This window comes from Centroberyx gerrardi, chromosome 20, assembly GCF_048128805.1.
Source record: "Centroberyx gerrardi isolate f3 chromosome 20, fCenGer3.hap1.cur.20231027, whole genome shotgun sequence".
NCBI classification, from domain to species: Eukaryota; Metazoa; Chordata; class Actinopteri; order Beryciformes; family Berycidae; genus Centroberyx; species Centroberyx gerrardi.
Genome location: NC_136016.1, coordinates 18,964,930 through 18,990,113, shown reverse-complemented (window position 1 = coordinate 18,990,113; position 25,184 = coordinate 18,964,930). Strand labels below are relative to the sequence as shown.

General features: G+C 43.6%; 1 protein-coding gene across 1 annotated transcript; it reads right to left on the bottom strand.

The window, feature by feature from the left end:
* Positions 1-613: 613 nt before the first annotated feature.
* LOC139932881 (cilia- and flagella-associated protein 337) lies at positions 614-25,183 on the bottom strand. Its single transcript, XM_078290941.1, has 19 exons — positions 25,104-25,183; positions 19,291-19,567; positions 18,697-18,843; positions 18,047-18,169; positions 17,786-17,957; positions 17,382-17,428; positions 17,153-17,290; positions 16,854-17,042; positions 15,475-15,666; positions 14,270-14,848; positions 11,460-11,644; positions 10,753-10,892; positions 9,800-9,948; positions 9,495-9,706; positions 6,328-6,476; positions 5,475-5,548; positions 5,090-5,221; positions 3,175-3,271; positions 614-897 (listed from the first exon to the last, which is right to left on the bottom strand). Exons 1-19 carry the CDS (start codon positions 25,181-25,183, stop codon positions 614-616), a joined length of 3,366 nt encoding a protein of 1,121 aa, XP_078147067.1.
* Position 25,184: the final 1 nt, after the last annotated feature.

Here is a 25,184-nt window from a genome sequence, read left to right as displayed (position 1 = left end):
GGTCAAAGCAGAAGTCCTTGGCAGCAGGACGGGGTGGAGACTGTGTGCTTCTTATCACAGCGATCTGAATGAAACCCGGTCCAGCTGGCTTATCCACTCGGTTGCGCTCTGACGCAATGCATGCGTGTGTGTACATTTGTGTGTGTGTGTTTTATGTCTCGTCAGTGTGAGGCTGCAGGTCCAAGTCCAGTTTTTGTTTGAGTGTGTGTGTGTGTGTGTGTGTGTGTGTGTGTGTGTATCCTGGCTGCCTCTTTATTTGCAACCTGTTCTGGTGAGTCGAGAAAGGTGTAGATTTACAGGTGTTTGTGCAGGCATGCGCTCAGCCTGTGTGTGTGTGTGTGTGTGTGTGTGTGTGTGTGTGTGTGTACTTGTGTATAGTCTCAGTCAACTTGCCTCCTCTCTGGACATCCCTGTCCTTTTTCCAGGCTTTTCCAGAGCGTGAAGAGCAAAAGGCGTGAAGACATGATTCGCTTTCTTCAGTCTTGTCGTCTTCTCATCTCCTCCCTCCTCCTCCTCCTCCTCCTCCTCCTCATTAACCGAGCTCCGCCTCTGCTCCCCCCCCCCCGCTCCTCCCTTTCTCTGATCAAGTCCTCTTGGCTCCTCCTCCCATTCCTCACTTCGTGTCACCTGCCGTCTCCACTCCGCTCATTCCCGCCTCTATCTCTCGTAGTGTATTCTCCCCCTCCACGCCTCTGTCCCTCTCCTCTGTCATCCCGAGGCTCAGCTCTTTTCCTCTCTCTCCCTCTCTTCTCTTTTCTCCCCTCTTCTTGACTTTTCTCCACAGCACTCCACAGCCCGTTTCGCTGCGGGCAAAAAATTCCCAGCTGCACCTTCCTTCCTGCTGCAATGCATGCAGACAAACGCGCACAAATCCCTCACTCTTCCTGTCAGGCTGAGCTGTGGAAAGACAGGGAGAGAGAGGAAAGCAGAGCTATAGAATCTACGGCGTCAAATAAGGAAACGTGCAGAGAGAGAGAAAAAAAAAAAGCCTTCTCTCATTCACAAGTAACCTTTTCTTTGCTCTCTCTCTCTCTCTCTGCTTGTCGTCCTGTCTGCTCTAAAGCCTTAAAGCAGCTTTATACAGAGGCAGTGAGGATCTCGCAGGGCATTTCCCAGCCTGCATCTGTGCTGTTGTTACTGTGGTATTTTGGAACATCTGTCGTCTGTTTGGGTGTGTGTGTGTGGAACTCTGGCAAAATTACGCGCCGAGGTCTGAGAGTCGCTCTCCGGGGTGTTTTAGCCTCTCTGAAGAGAAAACAGGCTGAGAGACCTCCTGATTGATGTCGGGAATTAGTGAAAGGCAGTTTTAACCTGCTATTTAGCCAGGGTGAAAAAGTGCTTCTGTTCACACACACACACACACACACAGACACACACACAGACACACACAGAGGCGAAGTGGGTGAACGCTCCCTGTACGGTTTCTGAGAGAACCGCAGCTAGGAAAACAAGAGGAGCTATTGTTGTTCGTATGACCCAAATGCTTGATGTGAAAATAAGCTCTTTTCGACAGGCAGGGGCCACATTTTTCACAACTGAATGAGTTTTCCATTTCAATTTTCTGTCGGGTGAGTGTGGTCCCTTAAAATGCTATTTTCAAACCAATATTAAAGGCAGAAAAAAAAAGCCCACAACCAAAGGTCCCAAATATAGACCTTGAGGGAAAAGTGACAGAGGAGATGTACTAATATGTCATTTTGTTTCTATTTCATTGCACAAAAAGCATAGGTAAGGTATAGTCCTTCATGTTGAAAATGTAATCATTCAGTGAATTAAGGCTTTATTGAACCCTCTTGCCAGGTCACTGGTGTGTTAATGATGGCTGGTCACCACCATGGTCAAACAGAAGATATATCTGATGTTGTAACAGCACACATATTTGGTATAATTCAATAATGCTGTGTTTTCTTACAGATCCCCGGGGCTTAAGTGCAGTCTAGTTGACTTGCTCCGATGCTCACCCCAGCTGTGTCTGTTTGTATTTATCCCCGAGAAACAAACTGGGCTCTGCTTCTCGAGAATGAACTCTGTGCTCACTTCCTCCCCCCCTAAAATATCCAGGACTGCGCTTAAAATAACCCAGTTTTCAGGGACGAGAGGACAAACACATGCAAACAATTTACGAAATTGAATAAGGGAAAAAAAAGATGACAAAAACAGGGCCTCGGGTCGTGCGTCACCGATTTATGTGATTCAGCAGAGCCGTGGTGATAGGTACCGCGGCTTGTACCGAGACAAATGGGTGAGGTAGCTCAGATATGGGATAATGTCATCGCCATCAGGCCGCTAACCGACGCCCTCCGTTTCTTCCGGACAGAGCTGGGTGGGATTGGTTGACTCACAGGTCACACATATTGAGACATTTCAACCTGATGATAGAAGAACTGCAATAATCAGATCTGATTTGAGCCTCTATCGTTACCAGAAGCGGAGGGAGTTTGTCAGCCAAAGCCTGGAAACAAGGCCGAGGAGGAGTAAGCAATCAGAGAGATACTCAAGTCAAGTCAAGTCAAGTCAAGCGCTTTGCATGTTACAAAGGGAACAAACACAGATGAAAATGATTAGAAAACAAGAGATGGTAAAAACAAGAGGTGGAACAACTCCAAGAAATGTGGAAATGTGACCCGAGTTTGGAGGTGCATGTGTGAGGAGCAAATGAGAGATAGGATGAGAAAAACAGATAAGGACAATAGAAAATAGAAATAGAAAATACTAAATGCAGTGCAGAAAAGAGGGCAAAACAGACAAGGCATGATGAGAATCAGTCAGAAGAGTTAGTCTAGTCTGGGATTTATCATCAGCTCTATTGAAGGAGAAAGCCTGCCAGCAGAGTATTGACTGGACATTTTCACCCAGACGTTCAGATTGTGAACAGTAGTAATGTCTTGCTGCAGCAGCTCAATGCAATCAAGCCTAATACATCTTGAAACTCCCAAAAAATATATAGAAGTTGACATGAAAGTTGAATGAAAATTAGATCTTTATTAATCTTATATTTACATATTTTCAAAGTGTTTTACAATGGAGTAAATAAAAAAAATCAACAGTATAAAGGGCAATGTAAGCATTAAAAGGGAGGTTGAGACCAATTCATAAAGGAAGAAGAAGACAAGGGAAAAGCAGAGGTGTTTATGTCTGTATCTCCATCTTTGTCTGGCTGGTCATGTGACTCACTCTTCCTTTTGCTAACTGACAGCTGCGGGGAGCCGCCGGTCAAACTCTGACACCAAATCCAGGGGCTTGTGGGTAAATCCTCAGGTAGGTTCATCTCCTGGTGAGGGGGTACAGGTGAGGAAAGGAGAGAGAGAGAGCGAAGAGGAAAATGAAGAACAGACTTTCACACTCAGAAAAGCATTTCTCACAAATATGAAGCCGAGCTGACGGAGCAGCGTCATCAAGGCATTTCTGACATTCCTCCTCTGAAGGCCTCTCTCTCTCTCTCTCTCTCTCTCTCTCCTTTCCATCTATTCATCTCACCAACTTCTTCTCAGTCTTATAAAGTTTGTTTCTGTCCTCCCTTCCACGGCCATTCCAGATGAATTGGCAGCTACAGTAAAGCCTCTTACTTCCATGTCTGGGCCACAAACGCACATTGTGGTCACAAACACACGACATAAAGAAAGAGACCGTGGTTGAGAGAAGGGAGAGTGAGAGAGAGAGAGAGAGAGAGAGAGAGAGAGAAATGACAGATCGACAGAGGGAGAGATCAAGAAAGAAAGCCTGAGCAATCAAGAACAAAAAAAGAAAGAAAGAGAGGAAGTGGGAACGACATGCATGCACCAGAGAAATGAAAGAAATAAGGATTTTCTTTCTCCCCTCAGATGTGTCTGAAATAGAATAGGCAATATTCCTCTCCTCCTCCTCTCATCCGTCTCTCATTATCCGTTCCCATCCATCACGCTTTTTTGGACAACTTTTCGGCCCGGCGGTGGGACGCTGCAGCCACAGCGCCGGCCGGGTCTCGAGGATGTGGAACGGTGCTGTCACATTCCTCCAGCATCGATCGTGCCTTTTATAGTCCTGTTTACTGGCCAGTGTTATTATACCAGCCCGCTACTGGATGTTCACAAACCTACACAACCACAAGACGGTTCCACTACACAGGATTTACATAATGCATAAAGATGAGGTAGAGCGCACCACCGAGGCCAAAGGCTAAACGCTAGGTACTTGTGGGTGGAGAGTTGATGAGATGGACTTTATTGATCCTTCAGGGGAAACTGAGTCACTGCAGCACGAAATAGCAAAAGCATTCTGAAGATTAATCCGTTGCACCCTGATCTCCCTTTAAAATTCCCCCTGAAGTAGCTTTTTTCCATACTGCACAACAACGTCACAAACATATTCTGCATCTGCTCGTTCCAACGCTTCATTGAAGCTACAGCTGCTTATACTGAGTGAAATATTCAAACCCAAGGCGGCATGTTTTTTATGGCTGCACCATTACATCAAGTGAAAAACATCTAGATGTCTTGTGCATCATTTTATACACATTTCCCTGTAATTTAGCATTACGTATTTGGTATCTTTGGAAACCTTGGGATCTTGACTAGAATTTAAAATAGAGTTCTGTGGGTTTGAACAAAGCTTGGCCGCGCAACATGAGTTTGTACTGGTGATCCCACCGGCGGGACCGGCAGGGTTGAACATACAACGTCCTGAATGTGCTAATACCAAGTTCCTATTGGCTAGGAAGAATTTGTGCTATGTTGACCACTGACAGTTTTACAGATGTTTGCAGTTCACAGGTGGATAAAGTTTGTATCATACACAAAATGGGCAAATCTGTGTTGTTGGATTTTCACATAAACAGATTTAAATGTTTGATTCGCTGGTAAAAAAATATTGTCAATTTAACCAGAACTCTTCTTACTCGTCTCATCATGGACAGGACATAAAATCGCCCTTGTGACCATCTCAGTTTTTAATTCTGATTAGCTCATTTGCACAGCGATAAAACAGAGAAGCGTAGCAATGAATGAAAATGATTAAATGGGTAAATAAACACTCTGTTGCTGCACTCACCTGTGCTGACATTATGGTCAAAAAGTTTGTAGTGAACATTCAGCGGTTGGTGGTTAAGACTCACCTGCAGGACCAGAGCCTGATGGGGAGTACACACTCCATCGGCAAGGAACAGCTTGCTGAGGTCGACGTCACCACACAAACGTCTCCTCTCATGACACAAAGCCACCTTACTGCAGAAGTCCTCACACAAACTCTGACACACACACAGATGGAGGGATGGATGGATGGATGGATGGATGGATGGATGGAATATGAGAGATATGCATGCATGAAGGGAGGGAAAGAAGAAGGCATGGAGGTGAGATGGACAGAGAAGCGGATGGACAAATGTGTTTGTGTAGGTGTGTGTGTATGTGTGTGTGTGTGTGTGTGTGTGTGTGTGTGTGGTTCCACAGACCACAGTGTTTGCACTCATCAGTTTGTTTGTGTGTGTGTTTGTGAGTTACCGTGGGTTGCTGAGGCTCATGGTCACTCTCTAGTGTGCTGGTAGACTCAGTCTGGCTTTGTGGTGGTGCTGAAGCTATACAGTGGATGACAGCAGACAATTTTATGAGTTAACTTTTGTGTGTGTGTGTGTGTGTGTGTGTGTGTACGTGTACGTGTGTGTGTGTGTGCTTGGGTGTGGTTGCAGAGAAAGCACAGCTAATCGCTTATTTTGGCAAGTTCTGAGTAATGGGCAGACAGTGAAAGGAAAGTGCAGGAAATGTCTTGCAGATACACACACACGCACACACTCACACACACACACATACACACACACGTAACATTCGGCATTTCTGCACTTAAAAATCCTGGCCTGTGTCTCTGGAGCAGAACATTGCCCAAATGTTCCCAAGTCGAGCTCCAGACTTCAGAGGACTAGAATGTGAAGAATGCTCCGACTCTTCTCTTCATAACGTGGTGAAGTTGGCCGCGATTGAATCAGAGTATCGGGTTTTATTGGCTTGGAGAGCCGGCCTGACCCGTGGGTTTAACCCCTTTTTCGTGAATCCAATATCTTCCGCTGCATCTCGGCACACGGTCGCACACGTATGCGCGGACGTATGTGTGCACCTGCATACACACGCATGCACACGCAGAAGAATTTTGAAGAGAGTGGTAATTACTGGAAGGGACATTCCCCGTGCACAGCCAAATGTGACTGGAGCAGGCTTAGGTCAGGGAGAGGGCGTTTATGAGTGTGTGTGTGTGTGTGTGTGTGTGAGTGAGAGAGAGAGAGAGAGCAAAAGAGAGTGAGAGAGAGAGAGAGAGAGAGAGAGTTCAGCACCTCGAAAGCACCTGTTTGTAGTGAATGGTTACCTTCAGAATGACATTTCTCCTGTGAAGTTTGACCCCTGTAGGCGGGGTCGGATGCGTGACCTTTGACCCCGCTGGGTCCCGACCGGTCAGCGTCAGTCCTCTCCTCCTCCTCCTCCTCCATGTCTTCTGTCAGGTCGCTCTGTTTCTCCCTAGGGCGCCAGGGCCGAAAGATATTGCTCTTTGCTAAAGGGATTCATTTGCGCAAACACAAAGCTATTTACTTTAGATAAGGGTTTCCCAAACTTTTTCATGTCACGGACCCAAAAAAATAGACGGACGTTGGGTCTTTGGACGATATTTTGTCCCACAGCTGCCTATCTGTGAGGATGTTTGTTGTGTTAGATATGATTTAGTACAGAATTGTATAACTGTTCTCCATCTCTGTGGTGTAGCTGGCTCACACATGGGTACTCTGTGTGCTCCTTGCTTCTGGAATGCCTATGTGTGTGTGTGTGTGTGTGAGTGTGTGTGTGTGTTTTAGGGCTGCATGAATAATCAATTTAAAATAGCAATTGCAATTTGAACATGTGCAATATTTTAAACCGCACGAGGGTGCAGTTTTTTAAAATAAATATTCACTTTTACACTCTAAAAAGAAACACACAGAATTCCACTCTGCACTGTAAATGGACAAGGCACATGCACTTGTTAGCCAATTAGAGGGCTCCTTATCATTTGTTAACCAATCAGAGGCCAGAGAGGCAGTGACAGATGGACTGTGAGGAGAGAAGAAACCAACTGGACAAAATGAATGACAGTGAGGAGGGGGTTGATGGTAAAAAAAGTTACAGTGAAAGAGGTTTGGTCCTGAATAAGACTTAAACACCAGGCAGTATTCTGGAGAGCAGATGTATTACAAACTCAGGTACTGAGCAAAAAATGTTGGACAGTTGTAGTGGCAACCTGAGCCAACACAGCCAACTTGTTCCAACAGCTCAAACAACGCCACGGAGAACAGTCTGAAGAACACATAGCAGCCAAGTCCCAAGAAACCAGTAAAACTGCAACCCAAGCTCAGATTCAGCACTCGATAATGCCTTGTTAAACAGCGCAGGCAATTTTGTTTTCAAACGTGCTTTATAACTCGTAATTACTCATAACTTTATTTTTTATGAGGATCCCCATTACCTGCCTCGTGGACTGCTAGGCTTCCTGGGGTCCACAATTATAAATATTGTATTTGGTAGAGGCATTCACTGTAAAATAGACATGTGATGTCTATTTTACAGTGAATGCTCCAGCCAGTTACACTAAATAAACTTTTAAAAATTGCCTAATTGGTTTTAGTTGTTATGATACTACTATATTAATTCACTGGTCTATATAGTAGAACAGCAAATCTGTGATTTTAGCCTAGTAAAAGGAAACAAGAGATGTTAACTCAAATGTTTATCATATTACAATCCAAACTGCAATCACAATATTAACTGAAATGATAGCAAAATGATTTCCCCATGTCATGCAGCCCTTTTTTGCACGTGTGTGTGTGCTTGTGTGTCTATGTATGTGTGTGTGTGTGTGTGTGTGTATGGGCATGTGCATGTCTGTGTCTGTGTGTGCAAGTGCATGAGTGCCTCTGTTTGTATGTGTATGTGCGTATGTGTATGTGTGCCTGTGTGTGTATATGTGTTTGTGTGTTTGTGAGTGTGTGCATGTGTGTGTGTGTGTTTGTTGAGGGGTTTTGTCAGATGAATTTACCACATCCACATCCAGTTAACACACAAGGATACAAACCATCAGTATAATTGACTTTTTTATCCACTCTCACTCTCTTTCTCAAAACACACACACAGAATCAGACGTACACACACTCAATCACTCTCTATAACCAATAATTTGCATTTCAAAACAATCATCCATGTGGCACAGCTTAATTTAGAGCCACAATAACCCATCAACAGCATGTCTTGACAACAGTTAAGCCTTCATAAAAAGTTTAGGGAACTATATAATGATTTTGCCTTTCTGCTCCTCGTTGAGCCTCATATGCATAAACCTGCATTTATGCGTCTGAGCATGTGCTGACTCTCACTTTTCACTCTCCACTTTTCTCTCCCTCTCAAACTCAATCACTTCAGGCAGCTCTTTCCTTTACGCTTCAATTTACCCAATGTGTAACAGAAATACAGTCAAGCCCACAGCGACAGCCCGGGCCAAGCCAGAGTTTATGATCTATAACCATGCTAAGGTTTCTATAAAAGACTCAAGCCTCTGTGAAAACAGCGAGGGGAGTTTCTGATGCCATTTTAGAAGCAGCAGTCGTCCAACAAGTTGAGGGAGTTTCTTCTGGAGTTGCCTACATTTTCTGCAATGGACCAGGTGCATCAAATTTGAGGCTTACTGTTTTGACATCATTACTTTTTTGTACCTGTCCCACAATGCAGCTGTATCTGTTCTTGGCAGCCTTTAAATGCTAAGTACACAATAGAATGTGCAGGGAGAACCGAAAGTCATATTTCCAGAAAGGCTGCCATGTTTATGCACCTCATCATCTAAATTTGGAGGACTATTTTATCTGATGTGCCTCACAGTACCATGAGAAGTTGATTACAGCCAGTTTTCCAGTTCTCTACAACTTTTACCTGAAGGACTACAGGAATAAACGTCAGGGAAAAACAATGCTTGCACTGCAGAAAACGTCCATCTTAACAAGTCATTTAGTCTCATATTCAGCCTTTAAATCTTATTTTTGTTAAACCAAGAAAAAAATTCTACCAATGAGGTGAGATAACTCCATTTGTTTCCAAAGTAGTTTCACTTGTTTTAGGAATTTCCTAGAAATGAGTATCTTGAATAAGTCAGAAAAGGCAGATCACTGCACTACTATCAAGAAAATAACACTGGATTCTGCAAAATTCTTGAAACAAGTTGATTTGCATTGGAAACAAGTGAAGTTACCTAAACCCATTGGCAGATTTTTTTCACTTATTTTAAGAAAATTACAATTTTAGGACTCAATAATTGACAAAATTACTTTTTTGATTTTTTGCAGTGTGGAGAACAGATGCATCCATCATTGGGGTCGATGGTAAGCTCTGAAACAATGTTGTTGGACCACCACATAGATGCAATCGGAGTCAGAATAAACACAAATTACACGCAGTTTGTGTTATTTCTCGAATCCTTGAGCTATGCCGGTTTAGCAGAAACCGTCTCATGAGCCTCACCGCTGGTAAGTAGCCGGGTCGGTGATGCTCCACCGCTCGTCCTGTCCAAAGGAACCGACTCGATGCCCGTCCTCCGTCCACAGTCCAGCAGAGCCGTCAGCTGAGGCAGTGAGGAGGAAGAGTCTGTCAGCCAAATCTAGGACTTCCACACTTACCAGCGCCCCCTTATGGGCCTCCCAGCACCGCAGGAGAGGAGGCCGCTCGCACACTGGCTGTATAGAAAGAGAATGCTCAGAATAAATGAGGATACACACACTTTCTTCCTTCGTACGCACAAACGCACACACACACACGCACCTTCTCACCTCCTGTGTGCTGCCCAGTGCGTAGTCTGAGATATCCCAGATCTGAAGCCGGCCTGTTGTGTCTCCTGAGACCAGGATGGAGTTATTAGACTGGTCTGAGCTCAGGTCCAGCACACGCTCACCTGGCTGATCTGGGGCATAGAACTGGCCTGGGATAAGAAAGAGGAAACAGAATTGTATCGATGCACACATCCTAACACATGGAAACCAGCTAGAGACTTGTATGTTGCAAAATTTAGTTGACATGAGCCTCCTGTAGGTTTTTGTTAGCAATACTAGAAGAGGTCCAGAGGTAGTGAAACTGTTTTTACTCAAATACTGCATGCAAGCCAATCTATTTACATTCAGAAGTTGTAGCAATAGCAAGAAAACCCGATTGAATTGTTTTGAAAAGGCTTTAATGCAATTTTGAGAGAAATTGCTGCCCTTTAATGGATTCTGTTATGTCTTGCTGTTATGTCACACTCTCACATTCCTCTCAGCTAGAAAAATGCATGTACACATATACAGACATATACACACACAAATGCACACTTGCTCTCTCTCTCTCTCTCTCTCTTCCTCTCACACACACATATATATGCAGTGGCCGCAGTGCATGAATCCCTCACCACTAAACACAGATGGGATCTGGAAAGAGACATAGCTGTGGGCTGCCAGGAATGGTACAGGCGTAAGGCCAAGTCGACAGTTCAACCTAACTGTCAGAGCTCTAGCTGTTCATAAATCCATCCTGCGGAGGGATAATGAGAAACGACAGCTGGTCGTCACTTGGTTAGAACCGTATTTTGTACAACTAAGATCCCTCGTACTGTAAGAGGTCCATTTTAAGGTGTTAAGCGTGGTATTTTAGTTTTAAGTGTCTTTTTCATCCCATTTTTCCAAGATACTCCATCCATCCATCCCTCCATCCATCCATCTCTCCTGTCACTCTCTCTCCCAGTCCCTCTCACCATAAGTGTGTGTGTGCCCAGTGATGCTCCAGAAGCAGAGGCAGCCAGCCTGCGATGAGACCAGGACAGCTCGGTTCCTCAGCTGCCTGTTCGCAGCTCTGTGCTGCAGGAACAGCAGGCTGTCCACAGGGGGCGCCGCACTGGACGCACACGAGCAGGGAAAAAAACACAAAGCAAAAAACAGTAAACATGTCGTCCCGCCACAAATGATGCAGTCCCCCTCACGGCCAATCAGGAACAAATATGTCACCAAAATGTTGAAATTTATGAAAACTTCCAAAATGCAATGGTGAGATGCGTCATTCCTCTCTAACTCTAATCAGTGGTTTTCTGGAAACTGCACATGACACATGGACGAACAAATGAACACTACAGCGCCCCCCTTTGGCCAATCAGTGTAATTTGTCGGAACATGGTAGCGAGATACATCATGCCCCCAAATTTCCGCAAATCTGGTCTCTATCTGTGATGAATGAATGAATGAATGACCAAAGGAGGGAAACAATCGTCCTCTCTTCCATTTTATTGTGACTCAAGATCACTGAACTCAGTATTTAAGCACTTAAAAATGAGTTTATATAGAGACGATAATACAGTAATGATACCTCAGAAACTAGAGGGCTTCACATCGTTCAGTTTCAGCAAGAAAAAACACACACACACACACACACACACACACACACACCCCCGCAGCTGCATCCTCTCACCCTGGCTGTGTGTCTCTCTGTAGGCGGAGCAGCGGTCCTTGTGTCTCCAGCCTCCAGATGATGACCTCTCCATCGTGGCTCGCCGTGGCAACGACCCCCAGGGCCGGACACTGACACACCGCCAGGATGTCTGAGCTGTGGACACCGCCGGACTTCCACGACATGTCCGCCCTCACATACACATCCTATATATATATATACACACACAGATGAAGCCATCGTGAAAGTCTTACTTTTTATTGAATGCTTTCTTAGCTACTGCTGCACTTTGGCTCCATCCCCAAGAGAAACTGTTTTTAAAAATCAAGTTTTGCCCTCCTACCAGCCTTTCGAAGCTACACGGAAGGCCTGGTAACTAGTTGGCTAACTAGAGTTTTATATCGCAGTATACTTATTTGATTATACTCATTAACATTAAAGGTTGAATTTCATGAATTTTGGCAGGTTTGTACTAACAAAAGTCCCAAAACTAACTGAATTCTTTGCACAGCACACTGTGTGACTGTCTGTAATTGGTCTAAAATGTCACGCAATGGGTTGTGTTGCCTTGTGGGACAGCATCTCTGTTTCCTTTTCTAGTTCATTGCCTTTGCTTACATCTCTGTGCTAACATCTCATGGTCAACTCTTCAAAATGAATCGTTTGGAGGCTCGGCTTGCTGAGCTTGTTACAGGAGATCTGCACCTTTTATGAATGACCAAACAGGGTTTATAAAGCCTCATATTCCCTCAGCAGCCTTTGTCACTTTTTGTCACTTTCACCGCAGCTGTTGTTGTTGTTCCTGTTTTTGTCACCGCTATTTCCAGTTTTCCTAGTTTAAGGTTACCTCTTTAATCTTCATACGCCCCCCACTGGCGCTGAGTTTAAATAATCCAACAATACAAAGCCACAGCGAGTATACAGACATTTATATGCGGCGACGTGTTTCACTGTGTTTCTTTTTCAGGCAAGTTCAACTTCATTGTTGGTATCCAGACAGCTTTAACGCAGAATAGATGCAGGATAAATGCCTGAAGGGGAACCAAATCCGTAAATATCACATAGAGTAGACAGTTCACACTTATTGATAATGTACTGCATTCTGTTCAATACGGTTGTTCGTTTGTCCAAGCAGTGGGTTTTGTCCAAACAGTTTGGATTGTTACATACAGCAGATACTAAATGCTCAAGGACAGCTTCTATTGTTGTTGAATCAGCACTCTTTTGCCATCAGGTTTTAGGGATTTAGAACTAAATTTCAAAATAAGTCTTTGAAGAACTGTATGGGTAATATGAAGGTTGTTTATTTCAAGAAATGTCTATTTTATCTGTAAGTCAAAGTGAAATTCAGTTAAAATTGTTGTTTTTCAGATGTCAAGTCAGATACAAAGTGATAATAAAACAGCTTGATGGACTTCAGGAGGGAGTGAGACATCTTGCATGGCTCCTACTTCTTTGATCTCACCAGTCGCACGAGTAAATCCATCTTTTCACATTTTACGTCATTCACTGATATCGTTTACTCCAAAAACCATTCCTCCCATATTTATGCGGACCGAAGATGTTTTCTCAAAACCCCACCTGGCTCTGCCGACACTGGGAGACCTTGCAACAAGAAACATTATAACTGGAAAAAAGGGTTCAGAATTCGCTGGACGAGCATAAATACTGAAAGTTGCTACTGTAGTCTTCTAGGAATGAGTCTCACCACAGAGCAGATGGTGTTTAAAGGTTGAGGTGAAAGGTAACACTAGAGTTTGAGGCGTGAACATGTGCACGTCTGCAAACCCAGACTTTTGTCTCACATTGCAGTTCATGTGTTTATATTGGCAAATACTTTTTCCTCAATTCTTGAGACCTACAGTATGTGTCAGTGTGTATAAATATGTGGGTGGACATGAGTTTATCTATCTATAATCTAAAAGAACCTTTTACCAGAGAGAGGAAGAGGCAAGATATCTCACTCACAGATTCAGCTCTCAATCTATTGGATATAATGAGAAAAGTTGAAAGATATTGGCCAATACTGCAGGTAATATTTTGTTCACAACATCTGAGACTAATTTGAGACTAATTCTCCATAAGCCTAAAGTGTTGTCAGCATTCTAAGCTAGAATTATGTTTTTGTGACAGTTTTTAAGAAAAACACTGTGTTTGAAGTCTGCACCAGATTAGTCGCTATGGTGACAACCGTGTGTGTGGGACAGACTCATCTGCCCACATTCAACATCTGGGGAAGAGCTTGTGTGGAAAAGTGAATGTGTGAGGTTTGAGACTCTGGATGTAGGACCAGTTTTTTTCACTACAGAGTTCAACATCTTTACATAATAAAGTGGTAATCCTCAAATTCCTAGTTTTTTTAAATTTTTTTATTCATTTTGGCGCCATCTTTGGTGCTAAGCGGCCATGGGCCTGTGGTGTTTCTGCTCTGCACTTCCCAGAGATCACCTGTCAATCAAACGGTGTCACCGGGACTATGTGGCGTCTACCCATTTCTTCTTCTATTTATTCCAAACCAACTGCTGTCGCTGCTGCGGGAAATGAAAATACATAATGCAGTGAGGGGCGGGACATAATGCAGTGAGGGATCATTCAAAAGTCTAAACCAATGGAATACGAGTCAGGAGAGGAAGGCAGTTTTATGTGATGGGAGGGGTGCGGAGGGGCGGGACTGTTCAAAAATCTGATGGTTTCATTGGTTAGAAATGTATATTTACACCTAATAGTGCAGCATGAGGTCACCATGAAAGATACTCTGTTTTCCAGTAAGTAAAAGTGATGGGAGTTCATTTCATGGGGACTTTACTGTAATAAAGTATCTTTGATTTTACCTTGGCACCTGTGATGTCATACTGAGCTATCCGCCGGCTCCACCCCACGGCCAGGAGCTGGTTGCCATGGAGACAGACGACCCCTGTGACTTCAGAGTGGGTGACGGGCTCCAGCTTGTGCAGGTTGAGGCCGTTCAGTAGGTTCCACACCTTGACGGTGCCGTTGCGAGCCCCGGTGATCAGCCTTCTGTGGGAGGAGTCTAACGCCATGCAGGTGAGCTCTTCTTCTCCATGAGCATTGGAGACAGTAAGCCGCCTCCTCCCTGTCTCCACGTCCCACATGGACACGGAGGAGTCAGCGTGTCCCGTCACCACCTGCCTCAGGGTGGGGTTGTACAGAGCGCAGGAGAGGGCCGCACCGCTCTCATTTTTCACTTTGCTTTCGGCCAGATTCAGCAGCGCCAGGTAATCTTTGCAGCCCACCAGCAGGTGAGGCTGTGTCTGTCCGGGAAGAAGAGGGCTCAACAACAGGAGGGGGAAGCTGCCGTGCTCTGGGATGCGCCCCGGCTGCAGGCAGGGGAACTGCAGGTGGACGCTCCTCAGACAGTGATGGGTGGAGATGTCCCACACCCTCAGCTCCTGATGGAAGAGCAAACCTCACACCATTATAACAAAGTATTATACAAGCAATTACAGGTTCTCTGCAGTTCCATGGCACAACTGTGGCAATGATGGGTACTTCTTTCAGAATACAAGAAGAGGATTGTGGGAGTTGTGTGAAAAGTTGTAAGTGTGAGGAGTATCGTTTAAGTGAAATGTTCACAATATTACAACTTTTACTCCTTTTTTTAACTAGAATTTTAACAATAATACAACTTCTCCTTCCTTTTTGACTAGAATTTTCACAATAATATAACTTTTTCTTCATTTTTTAACTAGATACTGCTCAATAAAGAACAGACATGATTTGTAGAAAACGATTCTCCCAAATTCTTTACACCGTGACAAAGGTGTAACAGGTAAAGAGGAGTGAAGTGTCTCAACCCTGTCTGATTGGCCTGAATTTGCCTCTTGATGGCCATGGCACTGTGCATCACACCATAGTAATAAAAATAATCTCTTGGTTGACATCTAGCTCTGAACAGACTCAAAATGTTTTGGTTCGTTGTCAAAATGATAAAAGCACAATTTAAAATTAGATAGCTCCACACAGATCCATTGTCAGGCCAGTTCCCCTCCTTTTCAGCTTCGTTTGAAAGACTCACAGCATCTTTGGAGTAGCTGAAGATCTGTCCGAAGGGTTGGTAGATAGCAACATCCAATACAGTGGTGCGGTGACCCGGCAGAGTAGCTACAGGCCTGGAGGTCACAAATCGAGTCCACAGCCTGACTGTGCGGTCGAAGCCTCCTGTCACCACCACCTGCAGAGGCCTGCAGTAGTCAAAACATCTGGCTCCCTGTGAAGCAGACAAGAAGGGAGGGAAGGGGGAGAGAGTGGGATAAAATGAGACAAAGCTGGCATGCAGGAGTCACGGGAGAATGCGATGCTTTGTGAGACAGAAAGGACCTTTTCATAACTTGGTGTTTCATAGTTCTGTGCGCTTCGGAAAGTGTAGCATGACCCCTTCTAATAATACAAATCAAGTTAGCCAGTCTCATTAGTTTGCACTGGGAAATTGTCGAGGGCAGTTTCATTGTTAAATTGGCCAGACAGTTTATTGGAGCATAAAATCAGTGTACTCTTTCGAAAAAAAGCCATTGTGACTAATAGGAAACATCACCACCCAGTTTAATATTGTTTTGTACAACAGCATTACCCCTTTTCTCCACAGCCAGTGACACTGTGTCTACCAGTGCATGGTGGGTGGGAGTGAACCTTTTAAAATAATAAACTTGGCTCACATCTGATATCTGGTCTTGCAGATAAAATCTTTAACTCGGGGTAATTCAATTAGTAAATTATGTAATGTAACATTTACCATGTGAGGACATTCACTGCCGTCGGACCATTTTTGTGAGATCTACCACAAGAGCAGGCAGAGTCTAATGGAGTGAGAGTCGACCTTGACCCAGTCTGCTGGGTCACTGTCACCCAGACCAGAGGACTGTGACCCGCACATGTCCGTCTGACCGCCATCTTCTCCGTCAAAACAACCTCTAAACACATTCTGGGTGTTGCTGTCTCGGTCCAATCAAAAAAGACTTTTTTGCTCTTTATTCTGGCGTTGCTGTCATGGCTCAGTCAGAATGACATCACTACTCTTCACCCTTTTTACAGTCTCTTTTTACAGATTTTCTTTTGCATACTATTGTTTTTATGGGAATAAAGGTCTATATAATGTAGCTAAAATCAACAAAGGAAAATACATACTTAAAAATATATAATAACAAATAATAAATACATATCCTTCATTTTGAGGCTATGGAGGGACTAAAAACACCAAAGGCTTGACTCCAGACCTTAGTGGGCATATGTGTTTCTGAAATTCGGGGTCTTAACAATTACATCATCATTATCCAAGTCTCATCTCACCTGAATAAGCAACATAATAAACTAGTACTGACTACGAAAAATACAATACCACAACACATAGTACAATATAACATCAGATTAGGTAAAAACCAACACAGTGAAGTGAATTACCTGCTCAATCTTCCAAATGTAAGGCTCCTGCTTGAGCGACACGTCCATGATGACCACAGAGGTGGCGTTGCTTTCTGATGATGTCATGATGAGGTCAGTGTGGGACTCCAACATCACTCTGTTGATTGGCTCCTGGTGGATGTTGGGGATGTGACGGTAAGAGACCAGGAGGCTGTGTTCACCAAGGTCCTGTTGTGAAGAGTGGATATCAGTACACCGTGTGAGTTGAGATGTGATTTGTGAGATACAAGTGCAACATATAATCAACAGGTGCATGTTATTACACAGGTCAGACCTACGGGGAAATAGATCCTCTGCGGGCCTTTGTCTTTCCTGAAGGGATTCTCAAACAGGCCCTTAGAGGGGTTCAGAAACCGCATGAGGTGGACTCCTCCCCTGTCGTCTCCCCACAGCAGCAGAGAGGGCTGCTCTGGAGACTTGGAGGGACAAATACAGCGATGAAACTGATGAACTCACTGCTTTCAAAATGAATTCAGTCGGATGAAGGAATAATAATAATAGGCTTACCTGGACATCGTGCCAGTAACAAAGAGCAGTTGGGACATTACGAAACCCTTGGAGGGAAGATGAGGAAAAAATTCACAGAGAAAATTAAAAGTTTGAAGATGCCATTTCGGTAAAGTAACTTATTTTCAGTTAGTGAGCCATGTTGAAACAGGGTGTTGGGGCGGGACATAATGCAGTGAGGGATCATTCAACAGTCTAAACCAATGGAATTAGTTTTATTTGATGGGAGGAGTGCGGAAGGGCGGGATTGTTCAAAAATCTGATGGTTTTATTGATTAGAAATTAATATTTACACCTACTAGTGCAGCATGAGGTCAACATTTTCCGGGAGGTAAAAGAAATGGGAGTTCATTTCATGGGGACTGTAAACAATATAAAGGTATACTCGTAGTATCCAAGCCTACCAAACAGGTGGACATCCTCAAAGATACTGGCTGTGGACACATTGACAAAGTGGATGTCCCTGCAGTCGGTTGCTATGGCAACCTTGTGGACGTTTCCCATGTAGACGGCATCAGTGGTCCAGCCTCTGAATCTCCTCTTGTTAGCCCATTCCTCTGCAGGATCCCCGGCAAGCTGAGGATTAAATGTAAAAAGTGTGTGTGTGTTGTGTGTGTGTTGTGCATACTTCTGAGTGCATGTACAAGTAGCATCAGCTCACTCACCCCGAGCGTCTTGAGGATGTGTAGGCCGCTGTTCCAGACAGTGAGCTGCCCCCCCTTGCTGACACTAATATAGCGGAGTGGGGGAGGATGGGGAACAGCGACCACACGCACCGTTGGCTCCCGCTGCAGAGCAATGAATACAAGAACAATCAATACAAAAGACATTGGAGGAATTAAAGTACTAATTTTAGAAAAAGAAATAGAAAAGGAAAGGAAAGAAAGGACGGTTGGACAAAACAGAGAGCAGAAAGACGAGAGTGTGAGGTAAGAACAAGTAAACATGTCGTCTCACACAAATGATGCAAGCACCTTTGGCCAATCGGTAACAAGATGCATCATCCCAAAATCAGACCAGTGGTGTAGCAGTTATAGCCTTGACAGCCTTGAAATTTTGACCTTTAATTATACTGCCCTCATTAGGCCAAAAAACATATTTGTGAGGATTGCTGGGTATTTATAGCAGGTTTTGTGTCAATTGGACTTACAGTGTGGGAGTTAAGGATTTTAAAGTTAGAAATGTATGATAAATTTTGACCTCATCAGGCCAATCAGTGTCATTTTTTAAACGCTGAAACACGGTGCAAAGATGCTTCATTCCTCCACATTTCACCAAAATCAGACGGGTGGCGTCTGAGATATGAGCTCCCCACCTTGTTGTGAGAGCAGTGTCTGATCTGCGGCTCGGTGTCCAGCAGAGCGGCTCTGGGGTTGGAGGCGCGGTCTCTCTCTGTGAACTCCAGAAACAGGTAGGAGCACAGCCGCTGCCAGTCCACCCGGCCCACACAGTCGATATCTACCTGGTTACGAAGAGGTGGTATGAGTCACGGTAGCCGGGGATCATCATCTGTATTTACTTTACCGGCACGGTGGGTTCACACAAGGACTCGACTGATAGGATACTCAGTAGGGCTGGGCGATAATTCAATATTATCGTTTATCGTCTTTCAGTGGAATCATATTGTGATGATGTGGTGATTTTGGGATATCGTGACGCATAATTCTGCTATCTGAATTGATGATAAGCAAATTTTACTTAAAAACCCTGAGAAAAAGAGGTATGGTAGGAATATTATTTGAAAATTTCAGTTTTGTTTGACATCACACCTAACATTACCATTCGATTCAATGGGATCAATATTAATTTGATTATTTAACATGTGATTTTGCATACGTGAGCCATATTGTGATATATATTGATATCTTTATCACTGCTTTCACAAACACATCTCTATATTTCTCTTCACCTCGCTGAAGAACCTCTCCACCCATGTGGCTTCAACATCTGGCCCGATCACAGAGCTCAGAGCCTCCCGGAACTCCTCAAAATTCATCCCATGTTCTCCACTTGCTCCTCTGTTCCTTCCACTCCATCCATTCTGTCTGTTTTCTCCTGTCTGTAGTCCAGCAGCTCTTGGACGGGACGCCCTGTCCGACGGGGTGTGACAGGTAAATGCGTCTCTCAGGAGCTGCAGGTGCTCCAGGCTAAGTTTCTCTGCAGGACTGACTCCACAGGCTGGATCGCTGCAGAGAGGACCAGAGCAATGATCAGTTAAAATAATACGTTAAGTTTTTGGGAGACTGGCCCGTTGGTCAACTTACTCGTTAAGTGATCCCCAGCAGACTTGCAACTAGATTTGCAGTGACACTATGTTTAGTGACTAGGCGACTAGCGTTAGCTCAAAAGTGAGAAAATATGAACTTAGTAGCTCTAAAGCTAAATGTTAAGTAATCTTAAATGATATGTGGCCATGTCTGAAAGTTTGGTGTAGATTGGTGAAATTTACAGGAAATAAAAATAATGTTTTGAACAATCAGGGACTATCATAGGAAGTGAAGGTGTTGGGAAACTGTGCACCACTAAAAATCACTTTGCGGCGGATGAATACATGATTGATCACATGAAATAGTTCCAAAAATAAATCTGGCTACAAGAAATATAGCTAGTTAATGATAGTTCATTTTTAAAATTCTAAATCTACAGGCAATATAATAAACACGACTTGAAACTTTTATTACTTAATTGTCAGTCTTCTTACTTTGGATGCTAGATATTTCTTATTTGGATGCTAGTCACCTACTATCACTCAACACACTGTATGCTAAAGTGTTAGCATGGAGCACTGGAGTGAATGACCAGGGACACATGGATGACTTTGGTGTCTATGCTCTCATCACTTAATGAATACGTAGACCAATCTCCCAAAAAAACTTGGTGTATTCCTTTAAGTTTGGAGGAAGGTCCTGTATACATCATTTGCATCTTGTAAAGAGTTCTAGGTCTATCCATTCTCTAGCTTCTGGTGAAAGGCTCGCTGCAGAATGAATGCAGCACTCCCCAGTGGCGGCAGTGGGTCAACACACTTACAGTACATAAAGAGAGAGAAGTTTAACATCTAGTAACAACGCACACACTAGATGTGGGGTTACATAATGCATATGAAGCTGAAACACAGGACAAAATGAAAACACAATTCCTTAACTCTTCTTCCCTACCGCCCCCGCCACTGGGTCCATCATTACAAACGCAGGTTGCACGGCCAAGCTTAGTTCAAACCCACAGAACTTTATTTTAAATTCTAGTCAAGATAACAAGTTTTCCAAAGACACCAAATGTGTCATGCTGAATTACAGAGAAATGTGTAGAAAATGATCCACAAACATCTAATTTTTTTTCCATTTGATGTAATGGTGCAGCCATAAAAACATGGCGTCTTGTATTTTAATATCATTCAATATAAGCAGCTAGAGCTTCAAGAAAGCGTTGGAACGAGCACATACAGAATATGGATGTGATGTTGTCGTACAGTTTCTTTTTTCTAACTTTGAAGCTGCTTAAGGGGAAATTTAAGTCGGCTAAAGTCAGGGAACAAGGGGTTAAAAAGCAGTTGGGAACCCATGTGATTGATATGGGGGATTTAATGAGTGTGTGTGTGAGATGGGGGAGGGAGGGGTGGTAGAAATTAGGTTTGTGGGTTGTGTTTAAAAGATGAGAAGTGGCCTCAGTGCCCCCACTTTAGCAGAGGAGGACCACCAGCAGCTCTTGTGTGGCCCTGTTGCTCAGGGAAACTGCAGACTGGAACAATGCGTCACATGTCTGGGCATTGTGAGCGCTCTTCCAGGTCCATCAGGCCGTGCATGAGCGGTCTTTTACATCGGACGGGACATTTCTCACAGCCACCCACCCCTAGCTAATCATTCATACATTCTGCCAATGGGGCCACAAAATGATAAAGTAATAAAAAGTGTGTTAGTTTGCTGAAAAAAGAACAAAGAGTGTGTGGTGAAGCTGTATGGGGAGGATGGAAACATTTAGGTCAGGGTCTTATGTCAAAGTGAAGCTGAGTCAAAATAAGTGTGTGGAAGTCAAACTTGACCTATAACTTGTTTTAATGTTATTGATCTTACTAAAGATCATAAGGTGAGGTTGGCCCTATAGCAACAGCATATGGTTCTCTTTAGGATTTGGCAGTTTAAAATACTACTACTATTACTACTACTACTACATAATATAATAATACAGTCTCATACACTCAGCTTCAACTAATGAACCAAGCTGTGTGAATGAAGATTGAAGCCAACACATCTTTTTCAAGAGGATTGCAGATTTATAATTGAGAAATTGAGGAAATTGGAAATTAAGGTGATCACCATGTGGGACCATGGACTGGTGTCCAGTGGTGATGGTGACCTCCATGTTTAGTGCATGGTTGCATTCACCTATGGTATCCACTATCAATTACAAATGGAGAATTGAGACAGTAATTGTATGAGGGATACATACTGTTGTCTGCATTTATGACGGTTTTGCAAATTGAGGAACAAACACAGTAGTAGGTTAAACACTGAAAAATAGGCTTTTGTATGAAACAGCAACAGGTGATACACTGTCAATGTGGATTAATTAACTTTATAAGGATCAATAAGATAGAAACAAGCTAAAAGAAACTCACCAAGTCCTGCTGTGGGGGATCTCTTTTTTATAAACAGTCCATGGATTAGTTCTTCTGTTTCTTAAAGCAGCCATACTGTTAAACTGAACCTAACTGTCTGAATCTCTGGTCAAATTCTTCCAAATAGAAAACATAGTTCAGATACTTAGTTTGGCTGCCTGCTCCAGATCTGTTCACTGTTTAATTAGAGCAAACTATCCAGTGTGTTATACTAGGTTTATCTGTGTTACATCTTCAGGTCCAAATACGGCTGAGAAGGGAAGATGCCGCAACCACAAGCTCCTCTCAAAATCTTAGAGACCAATCTGAGATCCTCGCCATCCTCTGAGTCCAAGCATCCAGGGCTTTTGTTTCCATCCCCTCCTCTCTCTCTTTTCAGACAAACCCAATTTGCTCAAACAAAGCTCCTTGTCTCCAGACGGGGGAAGGAATGTCCAGGTCCACAGATCAATAAGCCATCCGTCACAAGTGTTTGACCACACCGAGAGAAGAAAGTCAGCACGTCACTGATGAGAGGACCGTGGAGAGACGGGAGTTTCCACAATAGTTGCAAGTCTGCCGGGGGGTCACGGAGCCACAAGCCCAGCAGACGAATCCTCTGTGGGTTAATCATTTAAAGTGGCTAAGTTAGTCCGAGCCCGGGAGAGTTAGATCATTAAGTTTCACACATGGACATTTCGGCTGTTACACCTAACTGATAATGACCATGCAGCAGTCCTTGAAGAATTAGCCCTTATTTCCCCTGTGCAAATAGATAATCTCAGGTCAAAAAGAATAACAACAACAAAGTGATGCAGCTTTGTCATATTCTTTCACCCTTTAATTCAGACCTTCCTATCTAATGTAGCTTAATGATTGCCAGGCAACCCACGTTAGTTTCACACACCGCTTCGATGACGAGTGTGAGCTATCCAGAGTGGCCTCCCAGTATGTTTATTGGAGGTAACCCAGTCCCAGTGAAACATGGTCTACTGGGCAATTCCTTGCACCTTATAGAGCCATATCTAATATTAGACCTAATCACACCAGTGAACTGTACAGTTGGCTGCAGGTGGCTCTTTGGCTATGATGCAATGGCCAGTAATGGCCAAGAGACACTGAACCACTGACCCAAAGCAATTATCCTGCAGAACCCAAGCTACTTTATCTGTTTATGAGTAACTACCCCACGGAGTGTGTGTGTGTGTGTGTGTGTGAGTGTGTGTGTGTGTGTGTGTTAACAGTTAACAAACTGGTCTGTGCCAGCACATTTTGTGTCTAAGAAAACTCAATGTCCCATACAGATTTACATAAAAAGCTGTACAAAAAAAGACATCTTGCTTTTTTTTGGGCATATTTCTGTGTTAAAACATGATTTCAAGATGTATTTGATGGGAGATGATTCACCACTTTCTTTCATTTTGAGCTAAATCTAAATTGTCTGATTGGCTAAAATTGTATTGGCACTGTATTTTTAACCCTGTGTATTTGTTGTTAAATAGTGTGTTTGTGTGTGTGCGTGTGTGTGTCTGTGTGTGTTTCTGTGGCTGCAGACTGGGCCGAGTCAGGAGCTGGAGGTGGGGGCTGGTGGTGGTGGAGGTGGTGGGGGCTGGTGGTGGTGGGGGTGTCAGCTCTGTTGGGACCGGTACAGGCAGTCCCATTCCTAGTCACCTGCATGCTTGTGTTACCTCACGTCACCTTTTGGTGTGTGTGCTTTGGTTTCTGACCTTCACGTGTGGCCTTAAGGACCCCTCCCCCCGGGAAGAACTCACCTTGTCGACTCAGCATGGATCGCTGTGGGACACTTCCAGCACCTTAAGAACTGGTGTACCAAAGTGGATAATAATATATTTTAAAATATGCTTTGCTGAGACAATTCAAACTAACCAGCATTACTGTAAATGTGCCAGTGTTGGCCATCTGGCTAGTTTTCAGCTGCTGTCCCAGGGGAAGATGAGGGGATGAAATAGTCTTTGAAAATACAATATAATGCAAAGCAATGTAGACAGATTGAGAAGTATATAAATCAGTGATCTTCAGTCCTGATACCAGAGTACTGCTCTATTCCTGTGCTTTTTCTGTCCTACCAGCTGGTTAGGTGTCCCAGGTGTAATTCAGTCCCTGATTAGATGCTACAGAGAAAACCAGCAGGACTCTGGGTGCTAAAGACAAGGATTGAGAACTATAAAGCAATATAAAGGAAAACAAAGACAGCAGCAAGTATCCTCAAAGACAGCAAGATTGCATCATGCAGACAATATAAATATCGGTGTAATGTCAATATATTAATAAATAATATATCTGAGGATAAACTCATATTTCAGAATACACTCTTGGATGATATAAGGCATATCTAAATATATGTCAAATTTATTTCTGTACCAGGTATGTAAATGAATTGATTGTGGCCATTTTTGTAATATTGGCATACATTTCCTCCATATATATATATATTTTTTCTTTCGCTTTAGCTGTGCCATTATGCCATTTAGTGGACGCTTTAATCCAATGAGCTTTGCAGTCCTCAGTACATTTAACGTGAACGGTCCCATCAGGGCGATGCGACATGTTGTTGCTCTAAAGAGCCACTAGATGGAGCCAAAGCAAGACATTTGACCCGTGTGGCGAAACGGTAAACTGAAACCCAATGAGTGGTTTATTTTAGATTTGGGAACTCGGGTGGATTGTCTTGGCTATAATTAAAATACAGGACATGTTGAGAGTTTGATTAAATGTAAAAATCAGTGGACAACCTGAAACTTACTACTAACTGCTTACTAGAAAGGCATGTTGGTAGTTTTTTTTCTCTAGATTAAGTCTTCCCTCACGAAAAATCACCACAATAGATAGTTATAGGAACGGGTTTATAGTGACCTTATTATAGGCTACTTTGTGGTATATTTATCTCGAATAGTATCACTATTCCTATAGCATTCCTAGAGGACATTTTAGGTAGTTTATTGTTTTGCTGAGATTTTTATGGTATCCTTTGTATGGTATCCTCTTTGCTATAGTTCTTTTCCCCCACTATCTGATTTATTCACTTTAAAAGAGGCATTTTGCTGTGAACTCGTTTCCTCTCCTGTCTGCTGGAGTGTGTGTTTGTCCAGCTCGGGTCAGCCTCTCACAGGATGGCAGCAGCAGCAGCAGCAGCTCGCTGCCAGTCGGGATAATTACACACCCGTGATCCGCCCTCACTTCCCTTCATT

Coding starts and splice junctions, on each gene's coding strand:
- LOC139932881 (XM_078290941.1), bottom strand. CDS start 25,183: ATGAAGGGAAGTGAGGGCGGATCACGGGTGTGTAATTATCCCGACTGG. Junction 18,844..19,290: donor TGGAGAGGTTCTTCAGCGAG/GTGAAGAGAAAT, acceptor CTTCGTAACCAG/GTAGATATCGACTGTGTGGG. Junction 10,893..11,459: donor CAGAGAGACACACAGCCAGG/GTGAGAGGATGC, acceptor GTGTGCGTCCAG/TGCGGCGCCCCCTGTGGACA.